Below are 27,841 nucleotides of genomic sequence, written 5' to 3' on the forward strand. Positions count from 1 at the left end.
GTTTGCAAAATTTAGATGTATATAAATCGTTACAGAATTTGGCACAGAAATGAATTTGCTAATGAGTTTCTGGTATTCACACAGAGAATTCCATCAATCATTTCAATCAGTGCCCAGTGCGAGGTAGTGGAAGTGGGGCGACATAGCGTTCCAGGGGTGGGGGTGGGGGTATGGGGGTACCCCTTAGGTCAGTTCGCCATGGGGTTTAGTCACAAACGGCCCTTGTCACATGATGTAAGTTAGTCGTTACGCATTTTCCAATGGTGAAGCCACACACCCTCATAGTAAGGCTCCCGATTTGATACCATCACAATACTTGGGTGCGATACGATATATATTGTGTTTTTTTAAGAATTGCGATTCGACAAGTATTGTGATTCAATATTGTAATGTATTGCAAATTTTATGGGGTTTTTTTTAACACTAGACCATGTTGAATCATACACTTATACAGACTATACATGATGTATAAGATGAGTCATTTTAACAAAAACAATTAATCTTTCTGAGCTTTATTTCAGAAGCATTATACATCACAGTACTACATTCTCTTGAATAAATGATTCAATGACAAACATTGTTTAAGTTATTCATCATTACACTTGTTAGGTATTTGACATGAAAATGAATGTTGCTCACTTGCTACATTTTGTCATATGAGTGTCAAGACTTGATAAACGTGTAAAACTCTTCTCACACTGAGTACACCGATGCGGCTTCTCTCCAGTATGAAGTTGCTCGTGTGATTTCAGGTGCTCCAACCGAGTGAGACTCTTGTCACAATATGAGCACTTGTAAGGTCTTTCTCCAGTATGAGTTCTCTGGTGTTTTTTCAGATTGTCAGCTTTAGTAAATCTCTTCCCACAGTCTGAACACACATGATTTCTCACTTCAGTATGTGTTTTCTGATGCTGTTTAAAATAATAAAGACTTGAAAAACTCTTTCCACAGAGAGAACACAAGCAAGGCTTCTCATCTGAATGAACATTCAAGTGTTTTTTTAGCTGTGATGATGAAATAAAATCTTTACCACACTGATCACAGTTAAATGGCTTTTTTCCAGAGTGAACGAACAGATGATCCCTGAGACCTTTGGTACATTTGAAACTCTTCTCACAATGAGTACAGTGGTACGGCTTCTCTCCAGTATGAATACGCTCATGTTCTTTCAGGGATCTTGAGTGAGTGAATCTCTTGTCACAGTATGAGCACTTGTAAGGTTTTTCTCCAGTATGAATTCTTTGGTGCTCTTTCAGATGGTGAGCTGCCGTAAAGCTCTTCCCACAGTCTGAACACACATGATCTCTCACTTCATCGTGTGTTTTCTGGTGCCGTTTCAAATGTTCCAGCCTTGAAAAACTCTTTCCACATAAACACACATAAGGCTTCTCATCTGAATGAACGTTCAGGTGTTTTTTTAGATTTGATGGCGAATTAAAATCTTTACCACACTGATCACACTTGAATGGTTTTTCTCCAGAGTGAAAGCGCAGATGACTCCAGAGACCTGATGTTTGAGAAAAACTCTTTCCACACTGAGTGCATGTATAAGGTTTCTCTCCAGTGTGGATTCTCATGTGTTTGTTAAGTTTGTATTTTTGACTGAAACTCTTTCCACACTGAGAGCAGGTGTGTGGTTTATTTGCTTTGATGCTCTGCTGTTCCTTCTCTGCTTCATTCAGTTCATGTTTCTGCGGTTTCATCTCCATCCAGTCTAAAATTAAAATATTATGTGATCAAAATAAGTTCACTTGAACTCTGATTTAACAGAAGAATGCAAAAGTGTATCAAGTTAAGTCTCTTTCTTGTTAATCCGTTTAAATTGTGAATGACAAAAGCTATTCAAGATTATGATTTAGAGGCATTTTATGTCTCTATTTTTCTCATTGTTTCACAGCCAACAAATCTGTTGACCTAAAGCTTTGTTACCATAATGTTTCTCAACAGTCAACAATGAGTATGTTTACATGTATACAATTCTCCGATACTAACCCGAATAAAAAAAGGGGGGCAGCATTAAGAAGAGGGACGCCGCATGGTTTGACAAGCTGGTGAAGAAGAGTGGTTCTGTGATGGGTGTTGAACTTGACTCCTTAACAACTGTGGCATAGAGGAGGACCCTTAGCAAGCTTTTGTCCATTGTGGACAATGTCCATCACCCACTGCATAGTACCATCTCTAAGCAGAAGAGCACCTTCAGCAACAGGATGCTGTCCCTGTTCTACAGACAGACTGAGGACATCTTTTGTTCCCTCAGGCGATGTATGTTTGTTTTACTGTTATACTTGTTACTACTGGAAATCTGAATTTACCTATCTATCTATCTATCTATCTATCTATCTATCTATCTATCTATCTATCTATCCATCCATCCATCCATCCATCCATCCATCCATCCATCCATCCATCCATCCATCCATCCATCCATCCATCCATCCATCCATCCATCCATCCATCCCTCAAAGTTTTTGTAAAAAATGTGAAAATAAAACACCCAAAACTGTATATAGTATCATAACGAAGACAAATTGCATGTTGATACGTGAAATTCTGGAGGGAATGTCGGACGGTGTGGCATGGAGACGTCATGACGTGTGCCATTAATCAATTTATGTTCTATAACATGTAAAACGGGAACATGAACGGAATATTCTAAAAGCAACTCATGTAAAGACCTTAATCAGAATATTGTCTTATTCAGAATAAGGCCAAAAATTAGATTACTGCTGTCCATGTAAACGTAGTCAAAATAATGGACACCAACCTATTTGTTCCTCAGTATCTTCATGTTTTATTCTGGATGGTTCTGGATAACTCATGTCTTCAATCTCCTCTTTAATAAACTCCATCTTTAACAGTCACACAGATTTCAGCTGCTACACCTGGAGTTTGTCCTTCTCTTGTAGGATGATGTGAATATTCCCAGTATTTATTGGTGAATTGTTGTGGGAGGGGCTTCACTGCAGGTGTGAACTGTGATCACTGTGAGATACTGACGCCCACAGGACCAGATCTGGAGAAATCAAAGATAAGTTACTGAATTGATTTGTAAGCATGCATTTGGGAACATAGCAGGCACCAGTTATAGATTATTTTATTATCCATTTGCATAATAGGCTATCTAACATTTTTGTAGGAATTTGACGTGTTTGTAAACCTGTATTCACAGAAAATATTCACATTTTCTGCCTAAATAAAAGCTCAACCTGAGTTTTCGTAAAAATAAAAAGCTCAAGGGTTTCTCTCTCGCAAGAGTAGAAATTAGGACAAAAGTATTGATATTTCCCTACAGTAGCTTAAGATAATATACATTTTCATTTATTTTACAGTGGATTTGTTATACAATACATGGTGGGGAAACAAGAGAGTCAGGGCTTGGCGTAACCAGCAGGGAAACAGGAGTCAGGGAAATACGGAACCAGTGGGGACACGGGAGAGTCAGTGAAGGGAAGAACCAGTGGGGACACAGGAGAGTCAGTGCAGGGAAGAACCAGTGGGGACACAGGAGAGTCAGTGCAGGGAAGAACCAGTGGGGACACAGGAGAGTCAGTGAAGGGAAGAACCAGTGGGGACACAGGAGAGTCAGTGCAGGGAAGAACCAGTGGGGACACAGGAGAGTCAGTGCAGGGAAGAACCAGTGGGGACACGGGAGAGTCAGTGAAGGGAAGAACCAGTGGGGACACAGGAGAGTCAGTGAAGGGAAGAACCAGTGGGGACACAGGAGAGTCAGTGAAGGGAAGAACCAGTGGGGACACAGGAGAGTCAGTGAAGGGAAGAACCAGTGGGGACACAGGAGAGTCAGGGCTGGGCGGAACCAACAGAGAAACTGGAGAGTCAGGGAAGGATGGTACCAGTGGGGACACAGGAGAGTCAGGGCTGGAGAGAACCAGTGGGGACACAGGAGAGTCAGGGCTGGACGGAACCAGTGGGGACACCAGTACATTTGTGTATCTGTGACAGGCTTATATTGATAAATTGGTCGGGCTCTAGTAGCTGCCGATCAGGTGACATTTGTTGCAAACATTTGAGCAGTTAATAAAAAGCTAACTGCAGTAAGTGCCAGCAGAAGATAAACATCATCATTCAAAATACTTTATAATCTCTTATAAAGCACTCCCACCTTGGGAACTATTATATTAATGGCACAAATAAACCTGCATTGACACAAAAGGCACAATCCATATTCAATGTAAAGTAATAATCAATGTGTTAGAACATTTAATAACAGTTAAACTTTTAATTTATAAATTTGCCTAAATTCTTAAGTATTATTCTCGTTCATCACGCATTTAATTATACTATTTCAGGCTTTTTGGTATGTATATAATTTCATTGTTCACTTGAAATGTGTATTAAATAAAAGCAGATCAGCAGTTTGCGTTTCTCTGTCATTATTGAACATTACTCTCCAGTTGGTCAGTTTTGCACCATGATTCAATTAAAATCACAGCGCTACATACCTGGCATGCTGTAGCTTTCTCTCCGTGACAACACAAGCAGCAGACTATACTGTTGTTAGCAGTTAGCACTAGCATTATCAACAAGAGGCAGGGGCTCTGGTGTGGGCGAGGAACTGAGTAAATTCACACTTCCGTAACACAACAGCAGATTCCACTAGGAGCAGGTACAATTCAGATATCTGAAAATATCATTTTGACTAGTCAAAATTGAATTAGAAATTAACTAGTATTATAACATGTAAAAAATAAAAATATGTATTAAATTCATAGTGTCCTAAGATAATGTATTTTATTATTATTTCTTGCAGGATATTAGCATTGATATATATGGCAATTTTTTTTCCAAGGTTGTTCAATATAGTGACAGTCCAAAAATAAAAGAAAGATAATTTCGATGTGAATTTTGTGTCAATATCAGTTTTAGATTTCTTCATGAAATGTTTGACAAGAAAATATTGTAAAAGGTCCCCTTTTCACGATTCCATTGTTCAAACTTTAGTTAGTGTGTAATGTTGCTGTTAGAGCATAAATAATACCTGTAAAATTATAAAGCTCAAAGTTCAATGCCAAGCGAGATATTTTATTTAACAGAAGTTCCCTTTCAAAGCCTACAGCGAACGGCTGGCTTGGACTACATCCTGGTACTTCCTTCTTTAATTACGTCAGTAGAGCAGTAGAACAGACTAACCTCCGCCCACAAAGAAACGCGAAAAAGGGGGCGCGGTCTTGTTGCTGTCCCACGTGGAGAAGCGGACGGTCGCGTGGAGAAAAGGAACTGTTGCATTGAGTGTGTTTATCGCCATGTCATCGAGACGCTGTTATTTTCATCCAGGAGTCAAATCACCTTTGTTTGGCTTTCCCAGGGACGCTGTAGAGATTATTGAACGCATACATCTCCCCGTTAAGAGGCGTGACCTTTCCAACGTGCGCTAAACTGCTGTCAAATTACAACACAGGAACCGCTTTCACGTGCGCTAAGCTGTGGTCGAATCACAGCACAGGAACCGCTTTGCACAATCAGAACTCGTTACGTATTTCTGAAGGAGGGACTTCATAGCACAAGGAAATCACCAGCCGTTTTTAGGACAGTGGAAACAGCGGTATACAGATAAGTAAATTGTGTGAAAAATACTGTGTTTTTTTACACGCGAAACATGAACACATGTTATATTGCACACTGTAAACACAATCAAAGCTTCAAAAAAACACGAAGAACGGGACCTTTAATTTATTTGAAAGATAAATCAAGTCTGTAGTGAGATGGGAGGGATATAAATTCCACTGAATTATTTTAGAGGAAACGTAAGTAGAACATAATACAAATAAATAATGTTTCTCACTAAAGACTCGTGACAAGAATTTTGAACAATTGCTTCCAACAATTATCAAAACAGGAGAATTGAGGTACACTGATTATTGTGCTGCGGTCTCATTCCGTCCAGTGCACTTTTATTTCCTTCTCAGGAAGTCTTGATAACAACTGTAGTCTGCTGCTCGTGTTGTCATGGAGAGAAAAGCTACTTAAGGGATTATTAAATAACATCTGGATGCATTCATACTGTATGTGGTAAAAGGTCTCCAACATGCCAGGTATGTAGTGCTGTGATTTGAATTAAAGACTTGAAGGGAATGCCAGTTAGATTTTTTTATTGATGGAAAAAATACAGTTGACATATTTACAAAACACAAAATGTAACAACAATGCACATATGGCCAAGAGAATACAGAAGAAACAACAATTTACTAATGAGGGAAAAAAAGATAAATAAGAAAAGAGGAAAATTGGAATGGGGAAAACATGAGGGTAAAACATTTATGTATACGTCAGTTAGAGTATGCAAATTAATTAGAAGTTGCTCTACTTGCTTTCTTATTTACTGAAGATGATTTTTTTGAATTCTTTAAAAAAACTGGTTTGTTGTTGATGAATTTTTGGACATACAGTTTGCAAAGAAAATAAATAAAAACACTGGAAAAACTGTGAATTCGGAGATGCTAATCTGTTGGCTTACTGGTTTCACATACTATATAGGCAAGGCAAGTAGAGAACTTTTCAATCTTGGATGCATTCAAAAAAAGTATGTGAAAAGATTCTGTGCATTCGATGGACACTTTACTATCCCACTGCAGTGACCAGTAATCTGCATAAAATAGAGCTATTTGTGCTTCTACAAACATTTGTGAAAGAATGGGTCGCCCTCAGGAGCTCAGTGAATTCAAGTGTGGTACCGTGATAGGTTGCCACCTGTGCAATAAGTCCATTCGTGAAATTTGAAGTTGCTTCAGCATACCAAGACATTTTGGACAATTTCATGCTCCCAACTTTCTGGGAACAGTTTGGGGACAGCCCCTTCCTGTTCCAACATGACTGCACATCAGTGCACAAAGCGTCGGTCCATAAAGACATGGATGAGCGAGTTTGGTGTGGAGGAACTTGACTGGCTTGCACAGAGTCCTGACCTCACAAATGCGCTTCAACAAGAATGGTCAAAAATTCCCATAAACACACTCTTAAACCTTGTGGAAAGCCTTTCCAGAAGAGTTAAAGCTGTTATAGCTGCAAAGGGTGGGTCAACTCCATATTAAACCCTACGGATTAAGAATGGGATGTCATCCCAGAATTTTTATTCTAGTAATTTGTGAATGTCATTCATAGATGTCACTGCACGATTGGCTGAGGTGCCTCATGTGATCCAAGTTAGCTTTATGCGTTTTCCAACGGTAAAGCCACAGACCCTCGTATCTCCCAATAATAAGACCATCTGTGCTAGAAACTCACTGGCAGGTGTGTTGAAGCAAGTTGAAGCTAAACCTTCCAGGACTGAGTTTGGACAGTCCTGATCTAGATGATATTTTGCTTTTAGGACAAACTACATTTCTATCTCGCCCGATTTACTTGTTAGGTATTTGACATGGAAACAAATGTTGCTCACTTGGAACATTTTATCATATGAATGTTAAGCCTTAATAAACGTGTAAAACTCTTCTCACACTGAGTACAGTGGTACGGCTTCTCTCCAGTATGAAGTCGCTCATGTGATTTCAAGTTTCCAGACTGATTGAAACTCTTGTCACAATATGAGCACTTGTAAGGTTTTTCTCCAGTGTGACTTCTTTGGTGCCGTTTCAGATAGTTAACTCTAGTAAAGCTCTTCCCACAGTCACAACACACATGATCTCTCACTTTATTATGTGTTTTCTGGTGCACTTTAAAAGTGTCCAGCCTTGTATGAACTCGCTCATGTGATTTCAGGTTTTCAAAACGGGTGTAACTCTTGTCACAAGATGAGCACTTGTAAGGTCTTTCTCCGGTATGAATTCTCTGGTGATTTCTCAGTTGGTCAGTTGTAGTAAAGCTCTTCCCACAGTCTGAACACACATGATCTCTCACTTCATCATGTGTTTTCTGGTGCCGTTTACAATTTTCCAGCCTTGAAAAACTCCTTCCACAGAGAGAACACACATGAGGCTTCTCATCTAAATGAACTATCAGGTGTAGTTTTAGATCTGATGATAAAATAAAATCTTTACCACACTGATCACAGTTAAATGGCTTTTCTCCAGAGTGACGGAGCAGATGAACAGTAAGACCTGATGCTTGAGTAAAACTCTTCCCACACTGAGTGCATGTAAACGGTTTCTCTCCAGTGTGAATTCTTATGTGTTTTATAAGGTCTCCTTTATTTAGGAAACTCTTTCCACACTGAGTGCATGTATAAGGTTTCTCTCCAGTGTGGATTCTCATGTGTTTGTTAAGTTTGTATTTTTGACTGAAACTCTTTCCACAATGCGAGCAGGTGTGTGGTTTATTAGCTTTGATGCTCTGCTGTTCCTCTTCTGCTTCATTCAGTTCATGTTTTTGTGGTTTCATCTCCATCCAGTCTAAAATAAAAATATTATGTGGTTAAAATAAGTTCAAGTTAACTCTGATTTAACAGAAGAAAGCAACGGAGTATCAGGCCCAGGGCCTGTATTTATCAAGCCTCAGAGAATTACTCACAAGAACACTGCTAAGAATTGACTTGAGTAAAAAAATTATTGGCTCAAAGCTGCGCTTAAAAGTTGGTTATTAAGCATCTCAGTCGTAATTTAAGTGAAGTGTAGCACTAAATCTTAAGTGTCAGTCTTAGAGATGATTCACAACACTTTGCTGTGCCACAAACGAGATTTTGGATGATGATAAAGGCATGGACCAATCACTGAATAGATTTCCTTATTTAAGAATATTCTCCGATAAATTCACATGGGTGAAATTCCTCAACACACGACATGATATGATATACACATTGGAAATGAAAGAAACACGTTTTCCAGCCACCATGCCTTAATTACAAATTTTAAACCTATGTGCTGTTAACTGACCTGCCTATATATAGCCTAGATTTTATGATATAATCAGCCACCATGGATTCCAAAAGAAAACCAAACTGGTGGGCGGAAGAAGCATTACTGCTCGCTGAAGCAATAACATGTTATAAAAGGCAAGTTCAGCCCAACATTAACCAGCGCTGATGGAGATGATGCCTGTTCTGTCCAAACGATACCGTTTGATTAGCTGCTTAAGCTCCTGAAAGAGTGACAAGAATATTTTTGGTGCGCCAAAGAAATGAATCGACTCGCTGATTCATAACACTTTGAAGCTTCATGAAGCAGTGTTTTGAAATCGGTTTTCACTATATAAGTCGTTCTTTAGGTTTTTTTTTTGGCACAACAAAAATATTCTCTTCGCTTTATAATATTCATATTGAACCACTGTACTCACATGAACTGATTTAAATGTTTTTAGTACATTAATGGATCTTGAGAGAGGAAATGTCATTGCTGGCTTGCAGGCCTCACTGAGCCATCAGACTTCAACAAAAAATATCTTAATTTGTGTTCCCAAGATGAATGGAGGAACGGCATGAGGGTGAGTAATAAATTACATTATTTTCATTTTTGGGTGAACTAACCCTTTAAGTTTGAAAGTAGGAGTTAGCACTTAAGACTAAAATGGCACTTTGAGAAAGCTTGACAAATACGAGCCCAGATCTTTGATGTGCTAAAGTTTAGTATAGTCTCTTTCTTATTAACCCATTTAAAATGTGGATGACAAAAGCTATTCAAGATTATGACTATTTAGATGCATTTTTTGTATCTCTATTTTGCTCATTATTTCACAACTACCAAATGTGTTGTAAGAATCAAGAATGGACACCAACCTATTTCTCCAGAGTGAACGCACGGATGATTTCTGAGAGTTGATGCTTGAGAAAAACTCTTTCCAAACTGAGTGCATGTATACGGTTTCTCTCCAGTGTGAATTCTCATGTGTCTGTTAAGGCTTCTCTTATGACTGAAACTCTTTCCACACTGAGTGCATGTATACGTTTTCTCTCCAGTGTGAACTCTCATGTGTTTGTTAAGGTCTCCTTTTCTGCCAAAACTCCTTCCACACTGAGTGCATGTATACGGTTTCTCTCCAGTGTGAATTCTTATGTGTTTGTTAAGGCTTCTCTTATGACTGAAACTCTTTCCACACTGAGTGCATGTGTACGGTTTCTCTCCAGTGTGAATTCTTATGTGTTTGTTAAGGCTTCTCTTATGACTAAAACTCTTTCCACACTGAGAGCAGGTGTGTGGCTTAGTAGCCTTTGTTCTTTGAGTTTTGATGCTCTGCTCTTCCTCCTCTGCTTCATTCAGTTCATGTTTTTCCATTTTCATCTCCATCCAGTCTAAAATAAAAATAGTATGTGGTCAAAATAATTTAAAGTGAAATCTGATTTAACAGAAGAAAGCAACAGAGTATCAAGTATCAGATCTTTGATGTGCTTAGGCCTGTCGCGATAGTCAATAAATCAATTAATCGCACGATAAAAAAAAAAATGAGCTTGATAATTTTTCCGGCCGCGATGATTTCCATTTGCATGCTCGTTTGCTTTCCTGGTCTCTCTCTCTCTCGCTGACTGCGCGCGCGCCTCGTCCGTTTGGGGAGGTGTTTATACTCAACGTGCAGACTGGATGCCGGCGTGATGAGACGTCATGCTCGGCCAGATTCGCCTGGAGCTCGTGCTTCTTCGATTGCGGAGCCGCGCGCAAAGTTACAAAATTTGACGTGCACACCGCCAAGCGAAATGGGGTCTCAACACGCACTACTGCCCGCTCCGCGTTGACACTATTTTTGCCGCGCACACCCTTGCGCTCGTCTGGAAGCGTCGAGTTTAAACAAGGCTTAAAGCTACACTGAAGTTGGCAGTTTGATAAATGCAAGTCAATTCTTCAGCTTAATCGTTGTGTGCTAAAAAGGCACATAAGTTCTTGTAGAGAGCATTACATATTATCCTTTTTTTGCCAAATAAATGAAAAGCATGTCATCAATGTCTTCTCTCTTGCTGTATCAAAATCTCACCTAGCTTTCCTCAGAGATGGTCCCAATAATGTGCTTAAAGTCAAGTCAAATTCAGTTTGTGCATGATTACATGATATAACAATTATTTTAATACTGTATCCTGAAATGTGGATAATTAAGCTAAATATCACACACTGAAGTACATTTCTGGAGTGTTACTGTTTAAAAGAAAAAACAACAACAAGAACCGAACAGAACCGAAAACCGTGATACGAACCGTGGGTTTTGTGAACCGTGCCACCCCTAATATGCACCTAAAACACAATCATCCGTTGCAGTTTTCATCCATTTTATTAACTGTTTTTGGTATTTATTCAAGTTAATTTTTTGTTAACAGACTGCGAGTCCACTGCTTTTATTGTTTTTAGTTGTTTTGTTCATTTATTGTGGATATTTAAAATGTTTTCCATTTTCAGTGTTAAATAGTCATTAGAAATAAAAGTTTATTGATCTTTGAAAAGGTGTACCTGCATTATTACGACATTATCATTATTTTAGATGAAAATGGTCTCAGAACGACAATATTATCGTTTATCGCAATAATTTCTTGGCCAATTTATCGCCCAGCAAAATGTGTTATCGTGACAGGCCTAGATGTGCTAAAGTTTAGTTTATTTCTTGTTAATCCATTTAAAATGTGAATGACAAAAGCTTTTCAATATTATGATTTAGATGCATTTTCTGTATCTCTGTTTTTCTCATTATTTCACAGCCAATAAATCTGTTGAACTAAAGCTTTGTTACCTTAATGTTTCTCAACAATCAGCAATTAAGAATCAAGATTGGACACCAACCTATTTGTTCCTCAGTATCTTCATGTTTTGTTCTGGATGGATCTGGATAACTCATGTCTTCAATCTCCTCTTTAATAAACTCCATCTTTAACAGTCACACAGATTTCAGCTGCTACACCTGGAGTTTGTCCTTCTCTTGTAGGATGATGTGAATATTCCCAGTATTTATTGGTGAATTGTTGTGGGAGGGGCTTCACTGCAGGTGTGAACTATGATCACTGTGAGCTACTGACGCCCACAGGACAAGATCTGGAAAAATCAAACATAAGTGATTTTACTTCATGAACTGAATTTATACTGGATTACTTTAAAGGGTCATGAAACCAGAGATGTAAAGAGTACCTGAATACCATACTTGAGTAAAAGTGCAGTGAAAATGACTCCATTACAAGTCACCAATTCCACTATAGCTTGAGTAAAAGTCTGAGTATCTGATTTTAGGGGTGTAACGATACACTTATGCCACGGTTCGGTTCATGTCACGGTTTTGGAGCCACGGTTCGGTTCGGTTCTGTTTGCTGTAGAGTCATGGTTCATGACAGGGCACTAGCAATAATAACACTAGATTCACTTTTAACTTACAGCAATAATTTGACTTATTAACTTTATCTTTAGTGACTTTATACAATGGCTTCACATTTTCTTTAGAGCAGTTAGCAAACCTGAGTAAACTAAAATTAAATAAATGTCTGCACTGTAGACTTGTCAGAAATAATCTACTCATTTTACCATAATGTTTAAAAAAAATTACATTTATTTCAAAAAACTTGATGACACACACAAGTAATGTCCCACTGTAGCCAACTTAACAAACACATACATTGTATGAATATGACTAATACTGATGAACAGGGTTTGTACACATTTCTACCAATACATTTCCATGACTTTTAAGAAAATATTCAGGACCTAACCTTCCATGAAAGTCTGTGTATACATGTAAAATAAGAAAAATCCATGTTCAAATGTCAAATCACAGCCTATCTTAACTAATTAACGTCAATCTATATGGTTTAATACAAAATAAACGCTGACACACCAGTAAAACGGTTAGATAAAATACTGTCTGACCCTAGCAATGGATTAACACAAATCAATGAGAGGCAACAATGATAAATAAGTAAATAAAACTGACAGTAACTTTACAAGGTGGCAGTGCCAGAGACAAACTTTTAGAATACAAAATTGGGTAACTAAGAAGACTTTAAAACAGCTTTGCCTCCTAGCATTTACCATTCATCTCATTGGAAAACCATCAATCATTAACATGATAACGTACCTATTTGAATGTTTATTTTTTTATTTCTTTAATTTACACCTATACAAACTACAGGGGTCTACAAACTACTTAACTCCTCCATTAAGGGGCTCCTTGCAATTGATTTCCAAGAGCATTTTATTTTTAATGATGTGCAATTTTTAATGATTACCTTTGTTGTTGTTTGTCAAATACTTTAATGTTACTCAAATTATAAAATGAACAGGAACTCTTTATAGAGTAATTGTCAGTTATTGACATGCTCTTGATCACTCAAAAAAAAAAAAGGTTCTATATGGCACCAAAAATGGTTTTTGGCCCGTAATCATAGGGGAACCTTTTTTAGTGCTATATAGCACCAATTTTGGTGCTTCAGTGGTTCTTTTGTATGAAATCAGTGTCACGTTTTTAATCGTAATGCTAGCCTGCTTAGGAAAACAGCATTTTTAGTCGTGTGATTTTGCATTTTGCTTAACTGTATCAAGTTATAAAAACAACCGCAGTATGTTTAACTGAGTTTCTTTATGTGTGTGCGTCGCTCATGTGTCCATTTCTCCTCGAGATGGTGCACAAGCCTCAACAGCTATTTTTTTCAGGAGAGCCACACTGATAGGACAAAATCAATAGGAGAGCCACTTTTACAGCAAAGTATCAAAAGTTACATCCAGCCATAAATAGCATGTCTGCTTATCAGTCTGTCATCCCTGAACATACAATATGCAAAGCAATAAATACAAAAGGTAGATAGATAGTGGGTATGCATAATATATTTTAGTGTAAACTTTCTGTCAATCGATTAAAAAAATTAACTAGATTATTTACACATTTTTCTGTCTAAAACGGGTTTTTAATGTATTGTATAATGTAATAATTCCACAGTAAATCACCAAATTAATGTAGAAAAAACAAAGAAAAAATATTTGTTCAAAGTTAATTTAAGACGTTATTTAACTAATTTAAAACTGTTCTTATGAGGATACTTGACAAAACGTACATTTAGGAATAATTCTGTGTGTTATTCTTTGTTAAAGAGCGAAAGAGAACTTGATTCTGGCGCACTGTCTGTGCTCATGATGCTGCCACGTAACCCACACCACGTCCGAAATCATGTACTATGTGAGTAGGTACAACATTTGAATTTTGAACGAACTTCACGACCGTTAAAAAAGTATGTTCTATAGTATGAATGAATGTAGTATGAATGTAATCCGGACGTACCTATGGGACATACTATCCGCCATGTTGTCATGATCATGTGACCTACCAGCGTCAGTTGCGTCCCTTCACCTCCATTCATAAATCGTCTCCTGTGGCCTCATGGGATAAAGTGTGCATCATATGCGCACTTCAGGATCTCGCCAGAAGTAGTAGGTCATCCGGGTACATTTCGCCTACTGTTTTTCGAATACTATGAATTCGGACATACTACTACGCAGAGAGAGATTTTGGAAGCTAGATCAGGTTAATAAGTATATTCATCACAATGCACTTTCTTATGAAGGCTATATTCAATATAAACTGGCTATCTAAAAAAATGTAATGCCTGTAAGAATAAAATGTAATGCTTTTTAATGCCATTTAAGGCCTTAATTTTCGAATCCATTTAATGACTTTTAATGCTTTTTAATGCCCCGCGGATACCCTGCACCATGCTGCAACTTGAGCGATCGCCCAAGTCACGTGACATGCACTTGGAAGACAAAAGTTTGTGTATATTTAGTAAATAATATTATGATGATAATATTTAGTAAAAATACAGCTCTTATTAGTTGTTAAAAGCATACTGATTGCTATTTAATCTAATGTCAAGGAAGAAAAGAAATATTTTGTGGCATAAGGTGAAGTGAGAGCAGGGCTGGGGCAGCAGGGGGCGGGGCACGAACGGTTCAACATGAGAGTATCGCGTTTTGAAACCGTGGGTGGTGTATCACGGTTTTTCGGTTCGGTTTGAATATCGTTACACCCCTAGTACTCAAGTAATACTCAACCTGAATGTGGGCTCAAATATGTACTAGCACTCAACACCTAAAAGACATGCCAGTGAAAATAAGAAACAACTGATTTGTAAGATGAGAAATCATGTTTATTTTCTAAAATCTAAATAAAACTGAACACCTCAATATTGCAATAAATCAAGGTCACCGCAAGAGCATCTTAAACGTCTACAAACGTTCAAGTCTCAGTTAAAATGGCCATAAGTAAACCAATATGCTTCAAAAAGGTCTCATCAATATAGCAGATAAATAAAATCATGTTAAGAGTCAAAGTTTAATTTTACCAGCTGCAGTGATGACCTTATCTCATAAATCAAACACCTGCGATTCAGCAACTACATGCTAATGCACTCACATTCAAGAAAAGTAGCCTTGTTGACGTTTGAGTGAGTAAAGGCAAACACCGACAAGATATAGTACATTCAGTGCCCACCGGCATGGGCGTAGATTACGCGGGGGACGGGGGGGACATGTCTCCCGCACTTTTAATAAAACGTACATTCGTCCACCGCACTTTTACTGGGTCGCACCGGTCCTAGTCGACCCGCTCTGTGCGGGATTCGAACCGGTGTCTAGTCGCGCCGCTCTTACTTTTAAACATTTATGATTATAATCATTGTTGAAAACAGCTGTGGAAATCATGATGCATTTTATTTTTCAGGATTTTTTAATTAATAGAAAGTTAAATGAACAGCATTTATTTGTATTGAATAAAGCGTGTATAAATCTTTTGTTATATTATAAATGCCACTTGATCAATTTAATGCATGTTTGATTAATAAAAGTATTAATTTCTCTTTTTTTATCTTACCACAAATGTTTGAATAGTTTCATGATTTCCACAAAAATGAAGCAGCACAACTGTTTTCAACATTGATAATAATCATAAATGTTTCTTGAGCATCAAATAAACATATTAGAATGATTTCTGAAAGATCGTGTGACACTGAAGACTGGAGTAATGATGATAAATTCAGCTTTGATCACAGGAATAAATTACAAAGATTTTTTTCTTTTTTACTATATATTCACACAGCTTCTTTACATTGGGATAATATTTCACTGTATAACTTTTTTACTGCATTTTTTATTAAATAAATGCAGCCTTGGTGAGCAGAAGACTTCTTTCAAAAACATTTAACAATTGTAATGTTTCCAAACTTTTGATAGGTACTGTATATTTTCTGCCTTATTCAGTGATATATTTTTTTTTTTACAAAGCATAAAATCCAAGGGGACTTAATGCACAAGTTTTTGTAGTACATAAACCAATCATAAAATTGGCATAACATATAGGGAAAATATTATAGATATTAGTGGTTATTGTTCAGCAGTGTATTTGATATCTTACTGAATTAAAAGCAAGAGATGAGATCAATTAAATCTGCCAATTAGACAAAGGTCAGAAAAAAACTGGTATTACACCTGACATTTCTGTCCCCCTCACTTCTGAAAAGATGGCTACGCCCCTGCCCACCGGCGTGAACGAACAGAGGAAACATAAAATACTCTTTTTTTTTGTCATTTTGGTCATATGATAATAATAGTAGGACATTGTTCAAAATTGCAAAGTGTTTACTTACATTGTGTTATTGTAAAATAAAGAAAACAAGATATGCTTTCTGTCGTCTGGGTTTCCTTTCAGTGAACTTGTTTGAGGAGCGTCGCGCCTCACAAAAATGAACCAAACTCAGCATCAACTGTCAAACTGTTTTTTCTTTCTTTTTGTTTATCTGTTAATTATTTAAATCAAATATAGTTTGTGTATTTATTGCTTTTATATAGGCATATAGACTATGATTTTGTGAAAACAAATGTTATTTTTTTTATTTTTAATGTAACTTTCCTTAGATCATCCTGTCGACCCATTTTTTAAGTCCCGCAACCCACCCGAGGGTCACGAACCAGGGTTTGAAAACCCCTGCTTTAGAACAGTCAAAAACTTACATGCAGCACCTTTAAATCAAGCTGCAGCGCAGTTATTCACATTTTTCCCCATTTTGACTGTAAAACTGACAAATGCCTTGTTAATAAATAGACTTAACTTAAAGAAATTACAATGCAAAGTTTTATTTTATGTTTGCAGGGCTCCAGATTAACATTTAAAGGCATTTAATTATCATTTACTGTATAATATATATAAATAATCATGCAAAAGCAAAATGTGATTATATAAATATATCATTATATGAAAATATATATTTATTAGAAAGTGGAACTGGCAGCCACCTACTGGTTACAATGGTAATGTAATCTATTTTTTATTTTTAAATAAGTGTGAGTTTTCCTACACCTTGAAACTTTTAGTTTTATAAATGGCGGTAATCTTTGAAGGATGAAAATGTTATTTTGGTCATTACATTAAAAATAACATAAATATGATAATATTAGCGTTTTGAATTGCTGGGAAAAGATGTGTGAAGTACTTGAAAGCATTTGACTATTTCTGCCAAAATTCCATGGTTACAGTTATTGTTACTACATTAAATCCATGGTGAGTGTTGTTAATTTGTGGACTGAAAGCCCTCTATAACTTAATTCGTGGCACCATGTTTCTCCTGGTTTCCATGTCAGCTCTGTTTGATCTAATAAAGATCTATGGTTAATAACGGAGAACTGTATGCTGATTTTGACTGCTTCTTCCTCGCTTGATCAAGATCAGCTCATGAGTAGCGCTGCAGCTGCACTGACATTTGTCCAAACTGATAAACGGTCAGTGAAGCACCAATGAGTGGCGCAGTTTTGTTCTGCTTTCATTACGTCTGCCAACGTTGTGGTGGGCTTCGCACAGGCAGGAAAAATTGGTGCAAAATGCGGCCATTTAGTTGCAGTCTGGAGCCCTGCAATATACACATGGTTCTCGAAGCTCACCATAAATTACACAAATACATACATATCCTTTGACAGCTATAATTTAATGCACAAATAAATGCAGACATTCACATTTGATCTCTGCATAGAAAATATGACATACGGTTGCATCTTGGACAACATTTGAGGCTTATTTTTCTGCGTTTTTATAAGCCGTTTGATCGGTTGAAGGGCCGTAAAGAACGGTTACCCTCATAGTGTGGATGAATCTTTTTTGTGTCTCTTATACTATATGAACTCTTATAAAACAAAAACAAACGCTCGTTTTTGATTCATTAATGCATCTCTCACTTACTGTATGTGCTCTCACTGTTTGAAGTGCCTGTCATAGGAAATCAACTTCAAGGCATCTTCTCATAGGATAAGGACATGCAGTCTCATGAATAATTATGAGACACCAATGCAGAGCTGCCAACTCTCACGCATTGGTCGTGAGACACACGCATTTGATTGGTTTCACACGCTCACACGCCACATCCCCCGATTTCTCACGCTGAAGTGTCAACCCAGTCGGTCAAATACCTGAAAGATGAGTTTATCTATAGATCTACCTGTTGAGCCACTCGTGATTGAGTTATGCTTTCGGGGAGGGGGTTCAAGATAAATACGGTGTAGTGCGGCCAAAAGCCACATTCCGTTTTGGGTTCTGACGAGAACGAGCCTGTAATGTGTGAAGCGGTGCGGTGTGACGCTCAACTCAATAATCCGCTCTATGTAGACGCGCTTCATGCTATGAACTGCGTGCTCAATGGTAAAACGCTCGCTCAAATCCTGCTCAGACATGACATTTATCTGTAGCCTACTTGTTGTAGCCACTAAACAATGTATTTTGTTTGATATTTATGTTTAAATATTATAATGCTATTTTAAAATTTCATCTAGGCTATTATGAAATGTGCAAAGATGCGTAATATGTCAAAGACTATATTAAGTTTTGTTTTGTAGAAAGTCTTTCTTTAAAGTAAATTTCGTTTTGTATAAATTGTATCGTAATTTTAATCAATGTTTAAATTGCCTGGAATTAATAAATAAGAAGCAAATAGACAATAGCAGACAATAATCGTGATGGAGGCGCCGGAGCGATCACTCGCATTGCATTACATTTTGTTCTTGCACTGATTTTAAATTTGTAGCCATTTTGCACTTTGACAGCCAGTTTGAGATTTAGTCTATATTTGATTATTGTGTGTATCGGATAGTTTGATTCTCACAGTTTTTGCCATTGAAATGACTGGGAAAAAAGTGCCCCAATAACCCAGAATTCACCCTATACTATTTGAAATCATAATTACATTACATTATGCTGTTTTAAATCCCAAATATTATAACATTCTTCATTAACAATTATTCAGTTATTTGTAACAATGTCATTGTAAAAAAAAAAAAAAAGAAACAAGAAAAGTAGTTTCAATGTAGCTAGCTACTTTTTGATAGTAACGTGTAGTGTAGCTATTTTTTTCAAAAGGGTAGCTTGAATGTAACTTAACTACTTTAAAGTAGCTTGTACGTTAAAGTAGTTCTATTTAGACAAAATCATGCCTCTACATAGAACTTTAAAATTGTGTCTATTGGATATACTGTATATACAAAGCGTCATATAGATGCATTTTGTCTTAATAGAGAGAATTAATTATCAACCTATACTTATCTATCAAATGCAAACAAGCAATCAACAAAAAAAACAAAAAAAAAAACAATACTACCCCATTCAAATGCTGATGCAGAGTGTTTTCTGATGTGTGTGTGCCCATTATATATATATATATATATATATATATATATATATATATATATATATATATATATATATATATATATATATATATATATATATATATATATATATATATATATATAAAATTATTTTTTATTTTTATTTTTTTCTGTGTACGGTAATGATGCTGAATGAGACAAAAAAAAATTGCTTTGTACTTGACTACATTTTGGTTGGCCACACCAAATCTCACTCCAAGATTTTTAAGAAAAGTTGCCAGCCCTGCCAATGAGTCATCGCCGTACTATACTACAAGAAAACGGCACATCCTGTGACGTTGACATAAAGACAAATTTAACCTGGAAGTTGAAAATAGCTAAAAAAGTTTTAGAATTAACTAGTTTTTGCCTAAATTCAAAACTAACGGATGGTATCATTGACTTCTATGATGTTCAACGCATAACTTCGTTAAAATCTCAGAAAATTTGGTTTAGGGTTTCATGACCCTTTAAAGTGCCCCTATTATAACTTTATAATATACTATATATAACATTATAATATACATTGTACATCACCTCATTCCTATCAGCTGAATGGGACTAGAAGAAAGTAATAAGATTAAAAGAATGGCTTTTTGATTGTTTGCATTTTATTTACAACACAACACAATCCAAACATACATAACAAAGGACAAAAAGGCACATATTAGGGCTGGGCGATATATCGCATGACATTGTTATGCGCATCTCGTCAGTAAAGCCGGTTCCTTGATTAGTAGTAAATCGCCATCACCTGCTTTCAGATGGAGCGGCATTTACTACACAGAGCCGTAGTTCGTAGTTCTCAGAGACGTATCGCCTGCGATAATTAATGCGATATGGCTCAGCTTGTCAGTGAACTACGGCTCTGTGTAGTAAATGCCGCTCCATCTGAAAGCAGGTGATGGCGATTTACTACTAATCAAGGAACCGGCTTTACTGACGAGATGCGTCATGCGATATATCGCCCAGCTCTGGCACATATTATTGTGCAGTTGCTGTTCAACATACCTGTAATTTCCAAGGTGCTTTTTCTTTTGCCCTGCCGTCAGTAGTCAGTGATGGAGCCTATTTTCATGTTCATGTAGAATATCAGTCCAGTGTAGCTTGCTGATGTTGGTACAGCAGTCTTAGAGAAAAACAGCTTGAAAGACTTGTGAAAGTTTGAGTCAGCAGCGGCATCTGGTCCCTGTAAAACAACAACTGTGAACTGTGAACATGCTGATATCAGGAGCAACTAGGGCTGCACGGAAAAAAATGTAATAAAAATATATTAGAATTATTGTCAGGGTTCTCCTCCGACAGTTCTGCCTGCCATTGTTCAATGTCTTTTTGTTTGTGTTGAGTTCGAGCACATGGTTCTTTCTACATGGTTAATCTGTGTTTAAAAATTAAGTGGTGCAACACAACTCGATTTAAAATAAAACCCAGATCAACAAATCCTTGATTAGCGTTAAACTTTGCTTAATTTAATCCTTATTGGTGCAACTCTCCCTATAGTGTTTTTCACGTTAAGCGCTTTAAAAACGTCCCGCTGTTTTTATACTGTTTTTGAAATACTGCAGCAGGTGCTGTATATGGATCACAAGTGCCCAAAACGTGCATCTTGTTCACATATTTTTGTTTTTAAGATGGAAAATTGACAGGTTTGTGCTGCAGCTCTGCGGCTGTTTTGCCCTCCAGGGCTCCGTGACGATCACGTGACTGAAAACTATGAATTGGCCTCACAGGGATGCTCTAACGACTGTCTTTGACTAAACAGGTCAAAATCAAGTTGCGTGTGGAAAGTGCGCACTGAAAAAGAAGAGTCATGTTGATTTTCACTTCTGGTACAATCATTGATTTAGAACTGATTTACATTTAGAAATTTAGCACTTTAATGCTTTTTGAAACATTAAAGGTCCCGTTCTTCGTGTTTTTTTGAAGCTTTGATTGTGTTTACAGTGTGCAATATAACATGTGTTTATGTTTCGCGTGTAAAAAAAAACTGTATTTTTAACACAATTTACTTATCTGTACACCGCTGTTTTCACTGTCCTACAAACGACTGAAGACTTCCTTTATTCTATGAAGTCCCTCCTTCAGAAACACGTAACGAGTTCTGATTGTGTCAGCGGTTCCCGTGTTGCGATTTGACAGCAGCTTAGCGAACGTAGCACGGTCCTGTGTTGTGATTCGACAGCAGCTTAGCGCACGTGGAAAGGTCACGCCTCTTAACGGGAGAAATATACGCGCTTAATAATCTCTACAGCGTCCCTGGGAAAGCCAAACAAAGGTGATTTGACTCCGGGATGAAAATAACAGCGTCTCGACGACATGGCGACAAACACACTGAAACGCAGCACTTCCTTTTCTCCACGCGACGTCCTCTTCTTCTCCACGTGGGACAGCAACAAGACCACGCCCCCTTTTTTCGCGTTTTCTTGTGGGCGGAGGTTAGTCTGTTCTACTGCTCTACTGACGTAATTAAAGCAGGAAATACCAGGATGTAGTCCTAACCAGCCGTTCGCTGTAGGCTTTGAAAGGGAACTTCTGTTAAATAAAATATCTCGCTTGGCATTGAACTTTGAGCTTTATCATTTTACAGGTATTATTTATGCTCTAGCAGCAACATTACACACTAACTAAAGTTTGAACAATGGGATCACGAAGAACAGGACCTTTAAAGGTGCGTCCCATTCGACCGTAAGTGGACTGCGAAGTGGACTTCAGAGGGTATTCCACCATCTTAACCGAGATCCCAATCTGTAGGGAGTGAACAAGTTCGAAGGGCACTGCGAACGGCGTAGGGAAGAAGGGAACGTCAATACATTACTTCACAGGAAGTGGAGAGCGAAAATCACCCAATTGCCTTTGCGCGTCTCATCACCGGTCTGAACTAACGGTGGAGCAAAGCCGTTAGAAGAGTTTTAAACGGCTCTGCGATGTAGGAGTTTACGTATGCATTTGAATATTCACAGTTATAATTATACAAACTAGAGTATGAATAGTTATGGCAATGACTGTTGTATTCGCATATTCTATTGTATGAACATGTAATAGGGTTGTCACGATTCTCTTAAATTTTCGATTCTAAGGTCACGGTTCGATTCGATTCTCGATTTTTACATTTATTTTTTTTAAAGCACAGGTTACTATGCCATTTTTAGACTAGACTTTTATGCAATATAATATCTGACTTTTGTTCGCAATGTACCATACTACATTGTCAAATTTAAAACATTTATTAACAACATAATGAAACAATAACTTATATCTTCAGTCAATTTAAAACTTAAGCAAAATAATCAGCCATCTAGTTTCTCTTTTGTAAGTGCAGTCTTCTTCACAGAAGATTTCCCAGTCATCATTAATGTAATGTGCATGTAATGAAGCTCTGTGTTGCTCTGGAGGTCCAGCAATCTGTAGTCAAGGCAACTAAATGTGCGCTGCTCAGACCTTCAATAACTTTCTCCTTTACATTATTGTACATGGAGGGAATCACCGTAGCTGTGAGATGCGTTCTACTTGGGATTTCGTAGCGTGGTTCTAGCACGCTAATTAAGTTGAGTTTTCCACCACCGAATAAGGTTGCATGTCCGTGGCTATGAATACTCCTAACGTGCGCTTAATTGCATTTGCACGAGTTGAGTTACTTGGAAGTTTAATTCCAAATGAAGACAGAAGAGTAGTTTGTTACAGTTGTTGGTTTAACAGATAAATCTATGTTTTTCTGGTGCCTGCGGAGATGCCCTGCCATGTTAATCGTGCTGCCAGTGAAAGAATATGATACATGCATATAGCAGAGCTTGCAAACTGTGGCTTTTTTTGTCGATAACGTGAATGTTGTCAACATACCTCACTAGAAATCCAAAATACTTCCACACCGTGATATTCAGTGAAAGAGGAGGGGGTTCGAGGGGGTTCAAGTTCTGTCGATGGGTCTCCTGCATCTGCAGTTGCCATGCTATCTTTTGAGTGGCTGTAGCTAAGTTAGAGGAGGTTGACTCGCAGAACTTGGGGGCGTGGCAGCATCGACGATTCCATTTTTTAATTCGAAGTTTGAGATTGTGACTTAATTTCGGTCAATTTCGATTTGACACCCTTAACATGTAAACAAATTAAAAGTGTTGAAGCCTGTAATTTTTTACTTTATTTACCTCGTTTAATACGCTGCATATGGGAAAGACAGCGCACGAGATGAGACCGCTACAATTATTAAGACCATTGATTAAGAACACATGAATACATAGTTACCAGTGATGCGCGGGTCAATGTATAAACAACCCGCACCCGACCGACGTTTTCAACTAACCCGCCCGCAACTCGGACCGCAAAAAAAAAGAAGAAAATATTGTACCCGACCCGCTTCCTGACCCGCATTTTTTAAAAGTAGTAAATGCTCATCGTAGCTCATTGGGCCATTGAGAAAATGTTTCAGGCCCTGGCGTGGTGCGCTCAGAGGTGCAGCAGCGAGAGCAGGAAGTTCTTGAGGCGGCCCATCATTTTCCATTTCAGCTCCAGATGCATATTATTGATGAACGCGATGTTTATGTTTCGACCCGGCTTGAAGAATTCATCAGCCCACATTTGGAAAACATTTGGAAAAGTGTGAAAGCCCTTAGGAGCGCAAACTGTTATTTTTCTGAATGCTGTATGATATAGCCGTTATGTAATACAGGCTTGATTTATTCATTTATTTCGTTTAATTTTCTTAACAATTAAGATGCTGCATGTGTTTATCCAGTCTAATCGAAGTGTGCGTCTCTCCCCCGACTTTCCCAACAAAAATCCCGCCCCCTCTCAGAAAATACATAAAACTGACTTTAAATGCGTTTAAAAGTAGCCTATTAAAATGGTACAATGGCATTGCTCAGTTCAATGTTTTGGGAAATCGGGCATTTTGTCCCGCGTCAGCATTTATTCAAAAGTTAATAACGCTCAACATTCAAAAGGTAAATAAGGATTTATTGACGATCCGACCGACCGTGACCCGAATATCATTAAAAATATTTTTGGATGACTCGTAACCGCGGGTAACCGCGGGTGGCCGCGGGCACCCGCTCATTTTGGATCAACCCGCGCATCACTGATAGTTACCCAAATCAAAATGTATTTTCATATTGAGCTGTTCATATTCTAAATCATATTGATTTTCATTTTCAGCATCAAATCTGTTTATAGTCAATTAAATATACAAGTATATGTAAACTATAGGGATGGCACAATTCTCAATATAATATTGAACCGTTCGGTTTTAACATGCGCTTTTCCGTGTGTGCGCACTAAACGCCTGTCAAACACGTGATTACTGGACTAAGTAGTCGTCTTACTGTGCTAATACTGTCAAATACACACAAGGTTAACATGAACACAGTCTGTTATGTCTAAAGTGAAAGTAAAATCGGCGTGTGTCTGTATATTAGATGCACGCAGGTCTTAAATTGACAGCAGCGCAGCCCAGTGAACACGCTGTCCTTAAAGGGACAGTTCACCTCTAATGTTGTTCCAAACCTGTATTCATTTCTCGATTACAGAATTTTCATTTTTGAGTGAACTATCCCTTTAATGTTAATACAACAACAAAAGACAAATAGAAAATCACTCACTGCTCTTGACTCAAAAACTTTAATACAGTAGCTTTAATAAGAATCAATGTATATTTTATAGTGAAGTCTATGTAGTGTTTTATTTTTACATTTATTAATTCAATTTCATACTTAAATGTTGCTGTACAGCTCTGAGCTGCCAGTGTAAATCTTTATACAATACACTAGGAATGTGTACAAGGTTTTTTTTAAAGTAAAGTTTTAAGTTTAAGTAAGGTTTTTCAATTCTTTTAAGTAAAATAAAGAAAGAGTATTGCAATAAAAAAAGTAGTTTTTCTCCTTAACCTCTTGCTGTTCCTGTCGCCTAAGAATACAGAATAGAATAGCAAAAGACTGATGTGACAAGCCATCAGAACCGAACCGAAAACCATGGTTAAAAGCCGAGGTATGTATTGAACCGTGGACTAACTGTATTGTTGCATCCCTAGTAAACTAATAAAACAAATAGACTAATACAATATTTTGATTATATTTTAAGATACGTACGGTGTGTTTTGTAAATGTATATTTCTATTGGTTTTAAATTAGAAAGTAAAGTAAATTACAATATTAATTTGTTATCATAATCTGCGCGACCCCGTTGTTGGCTTTCTTTGATGACGCTGCAGGGCGTTCCAAATCAGCGATTATTGGCAGCAAAGTCCACTTCAAGTGATATACCGTTCTCAGGGAGTAGGGAGCAGTGAACACTGCGTAGGGACCCTGTCGAATGGAACGCACCTTAAGACATGGAGTGCTTCAATATCCCTCCTTGTTTCCTCACTCCTCCGTCCTCCATCCTATGACCCGGAAACTGATGGAGCTCAGCCATCTTGTAGGACTTCTCAACTCTAATGGAGGCTTCCTGAGGAGTCATGAGCCAGGATACACAGGTGTATCCTTTGCGGAAGTGTTTTATCGACAAAACGTGACGCACGTAAAATCTCCTTCCCCTTCACATCTTGCCAGTTTATTAATTATTATTATTATAATTATCATTATTGTTTACATGTTCAAGATGTATGCCACACAAATGTATGTCAAATTACAACAACCGTACAAGTTACAACAAGGACAGTTGCAGAATTATAGCACAAGAAAATTAAACAAACTAATACTATACAACTAATAAAAAGCAGTTAATAATTGGGAATAATAAATTGTTAAAAATGGTAATACAAAAAAAAATATGGACAAATGTGGTATTTTGTGGAGTTTGAAACTTTAATGTTCAAGAATCCCGACGTGCAAACTAAATCCAGCGGTGTGGAGTCATTGATTGACGACGCTTGAAGTGGCGAAAGGGAGCGAGGATATCATTTCACTTGATTCAATTCCTCCATCCTCGCGTCTTTTCCTTGCGTCCTACCCTCGCATCCTGGAGGGGGGAGCTGAGACGCGAGGAAAAGAGGCGAGGAAAGGAAATGATGCACAAGAATTGAGAAGCACCCATGGTTTCACTAATTTCCAGTTAGTGAAGTTGCGGTTCTCTGTCGTTATTGAACATTACTCCGTTGGTCAGTTTTGCAACATGGTTTAATTGAAAATCAACACAGCGCTACATACCTGGCATGCTGGAGAGGAGACCCTTTACCACATGCGTCCAGATGTTATTTAATCATTGTTTAAGTATAACTTTTCTCTCCGTGACAACAAAGGCAGCAGACTATACTGTTGTTAGCGGTTAGCACTAGCATTATCAACAAGACGGGTAGTGGAGGGTCTCTGAGTAAATTCAGTCTCACGTAACACAATAGCAGATTCCACTAGGATCAGGAAATATAATTTTGACTAGTCGAAATTGAATTAGAAGTGTCTCTAATTAATACTTCTGTGCATGCCTCTGGAAATATAATTCAGTCCATTTCAGACTAGAACGTATATAGATATCTCACAATTGTTTTCATGAAGACACTTTTCATTCAATGCTTCAGGTGTGTTGGACTTGATGCAGCGCTGCAAAGACTGGAAGGAAATCCCAGTTTAATTGTTTTAAATGATGCAAAAGATAGAGTTTACATATTTATATAACAACATTCAACACAGCACCCATTGTCAAAAAATACAGAGTAATAAAACAATAAATTGCCAATGGGGGGAAAAGATAAAGAAAAGAGGAAAATGAGAGGGAAAAGAATATGAGAGAAATTAGGCTAATTGATACACCAGTTAGGGAATGCAAATTAAAGGCACTGCAAATAGAAGTTGTTCTGCTTTCTTATTTACTGAAGAAGTAGTGTTGAAATACTTTTTTAATTATTACAAAAAAAAGACGTGGTTTGTTGTTGGTGAACTTGATTGCTTCAAAGCAGCTTTACAGTGATGATAGGAAATTTATTTTGTTTTTGAAGAAAGGTTTTTGATTAATTTCTGTTGTAAAAGCTGTTTAGTTATTTAATTTGGTGCCTTTTAAACAACACCATCTTCAATTAAAACAGAAAACCCCCAGTGTGTTCCGGACCCCATCCGCATGGCAACAGCATTTGGTGGCCGGAGAACGCAAACCATGAAATAGGTTTGAAATAGTTTTGAAGCTATACCATCATCTTCCCCTCGCAACCCTTAAGCCCCGGTGTCGATGCATAAAAAGGTGATTCCGTGAAGGTGATCCTGATTATCTGTCTAGGTGTGTGTTAAAATATTACTGTACCTACCCACTGTAAAAAAAAAAAAAAAAAAAAAAAAGGGAATCAGATGCATCTTTATCCCCTGACACCAACTTGTGGGCACAAATTTGTAAAATTATGGGGGGGTTTT

General features: G+C 37.5%; 2 protein-coding genes across 3 annotated transcripts; both read right to left on the minus strand.

Annotated features, from left to right (window-relative positions):
- Nucleotides 1-498: 498 nt before the first annotated feature.
- LOC307129954 (uncharacterized protein) lies at nucleotides 499-4,558 on the minus strand. The gene is made up of 3 exons (XM_079822772.1): nucleotides 4,461-4,558; nucleotides 2,765-3,013; nucleotides 499-1,714 (listed from the first exon to the last, which is right to left on the minus strand). The coding sequence occupies exons 2-3, from the start codon at nucleotides 2,847-2,849 to the stop codon at nucleotides 636-638; spliced, it is 1,164 nt and encodes a 387-aa protein (XP_079678898.1). The 5' UTR covers nucleotides 2,850-3,013; nucleotides 4,461-4,558; the 3' UTR covers nucleotides 499-635.
- Nucleotides 4,559-6,091: 1,533 nt separating this feature from the next.
- Nucleotides 6,092-26,827, minus strand: LOC307129923 (uncharacterized protein). Of its 2 annotated transcripts, none has more exons than XM_079822720.1 (5): nucleotides 26,651-26,827; nucleotides 20,529-20,720; nucleotides 11,643-11,891; nucleotides 9,662-10,174; nucleotides 6,092-8,342 (listed from the first exon to the last, which is right to left on the minus strand). In XM_079822720.1, the coding sequence occupies exons 3-5, from the start codon at nucleotides 11,725-11,727 to the stop codon at nucleotides 7,390-7,392; spliced, it is 1,551 nt and encodes a 516-aa protein (XP_079678846.1). In that variant the 5' UTR covers nucleotides 11,728-11,891; nucleotides 20,529-20,720; nucleotides 26,651-26,827; the 3' UTR covers nucleotides 6,092-7,389. The 2 variants fall into 2 exon arrangements, with proteins under 2 accessions (XP_079678846.1, XP_079678845.1); XM_079822719.1 differs by having other exon boundaries at nucleotides 20,529-20,706; nucleotides 26,651-26,797.
- Nucleotides 26,828-27,841: the final 1,014 nt, after the last annotated feature.

This window comes from Gobio gobio (assembly GCF_949357685.1).
Source record: "Gobio gobio genome assembly, chromosome: 8".
Classification (NCBI taxonomy): Eukaryota; Metazoa; Chordata; class Actinopteri; order Cypriniformes; family Gobionidae; genus Gobio; species Gobio gobio.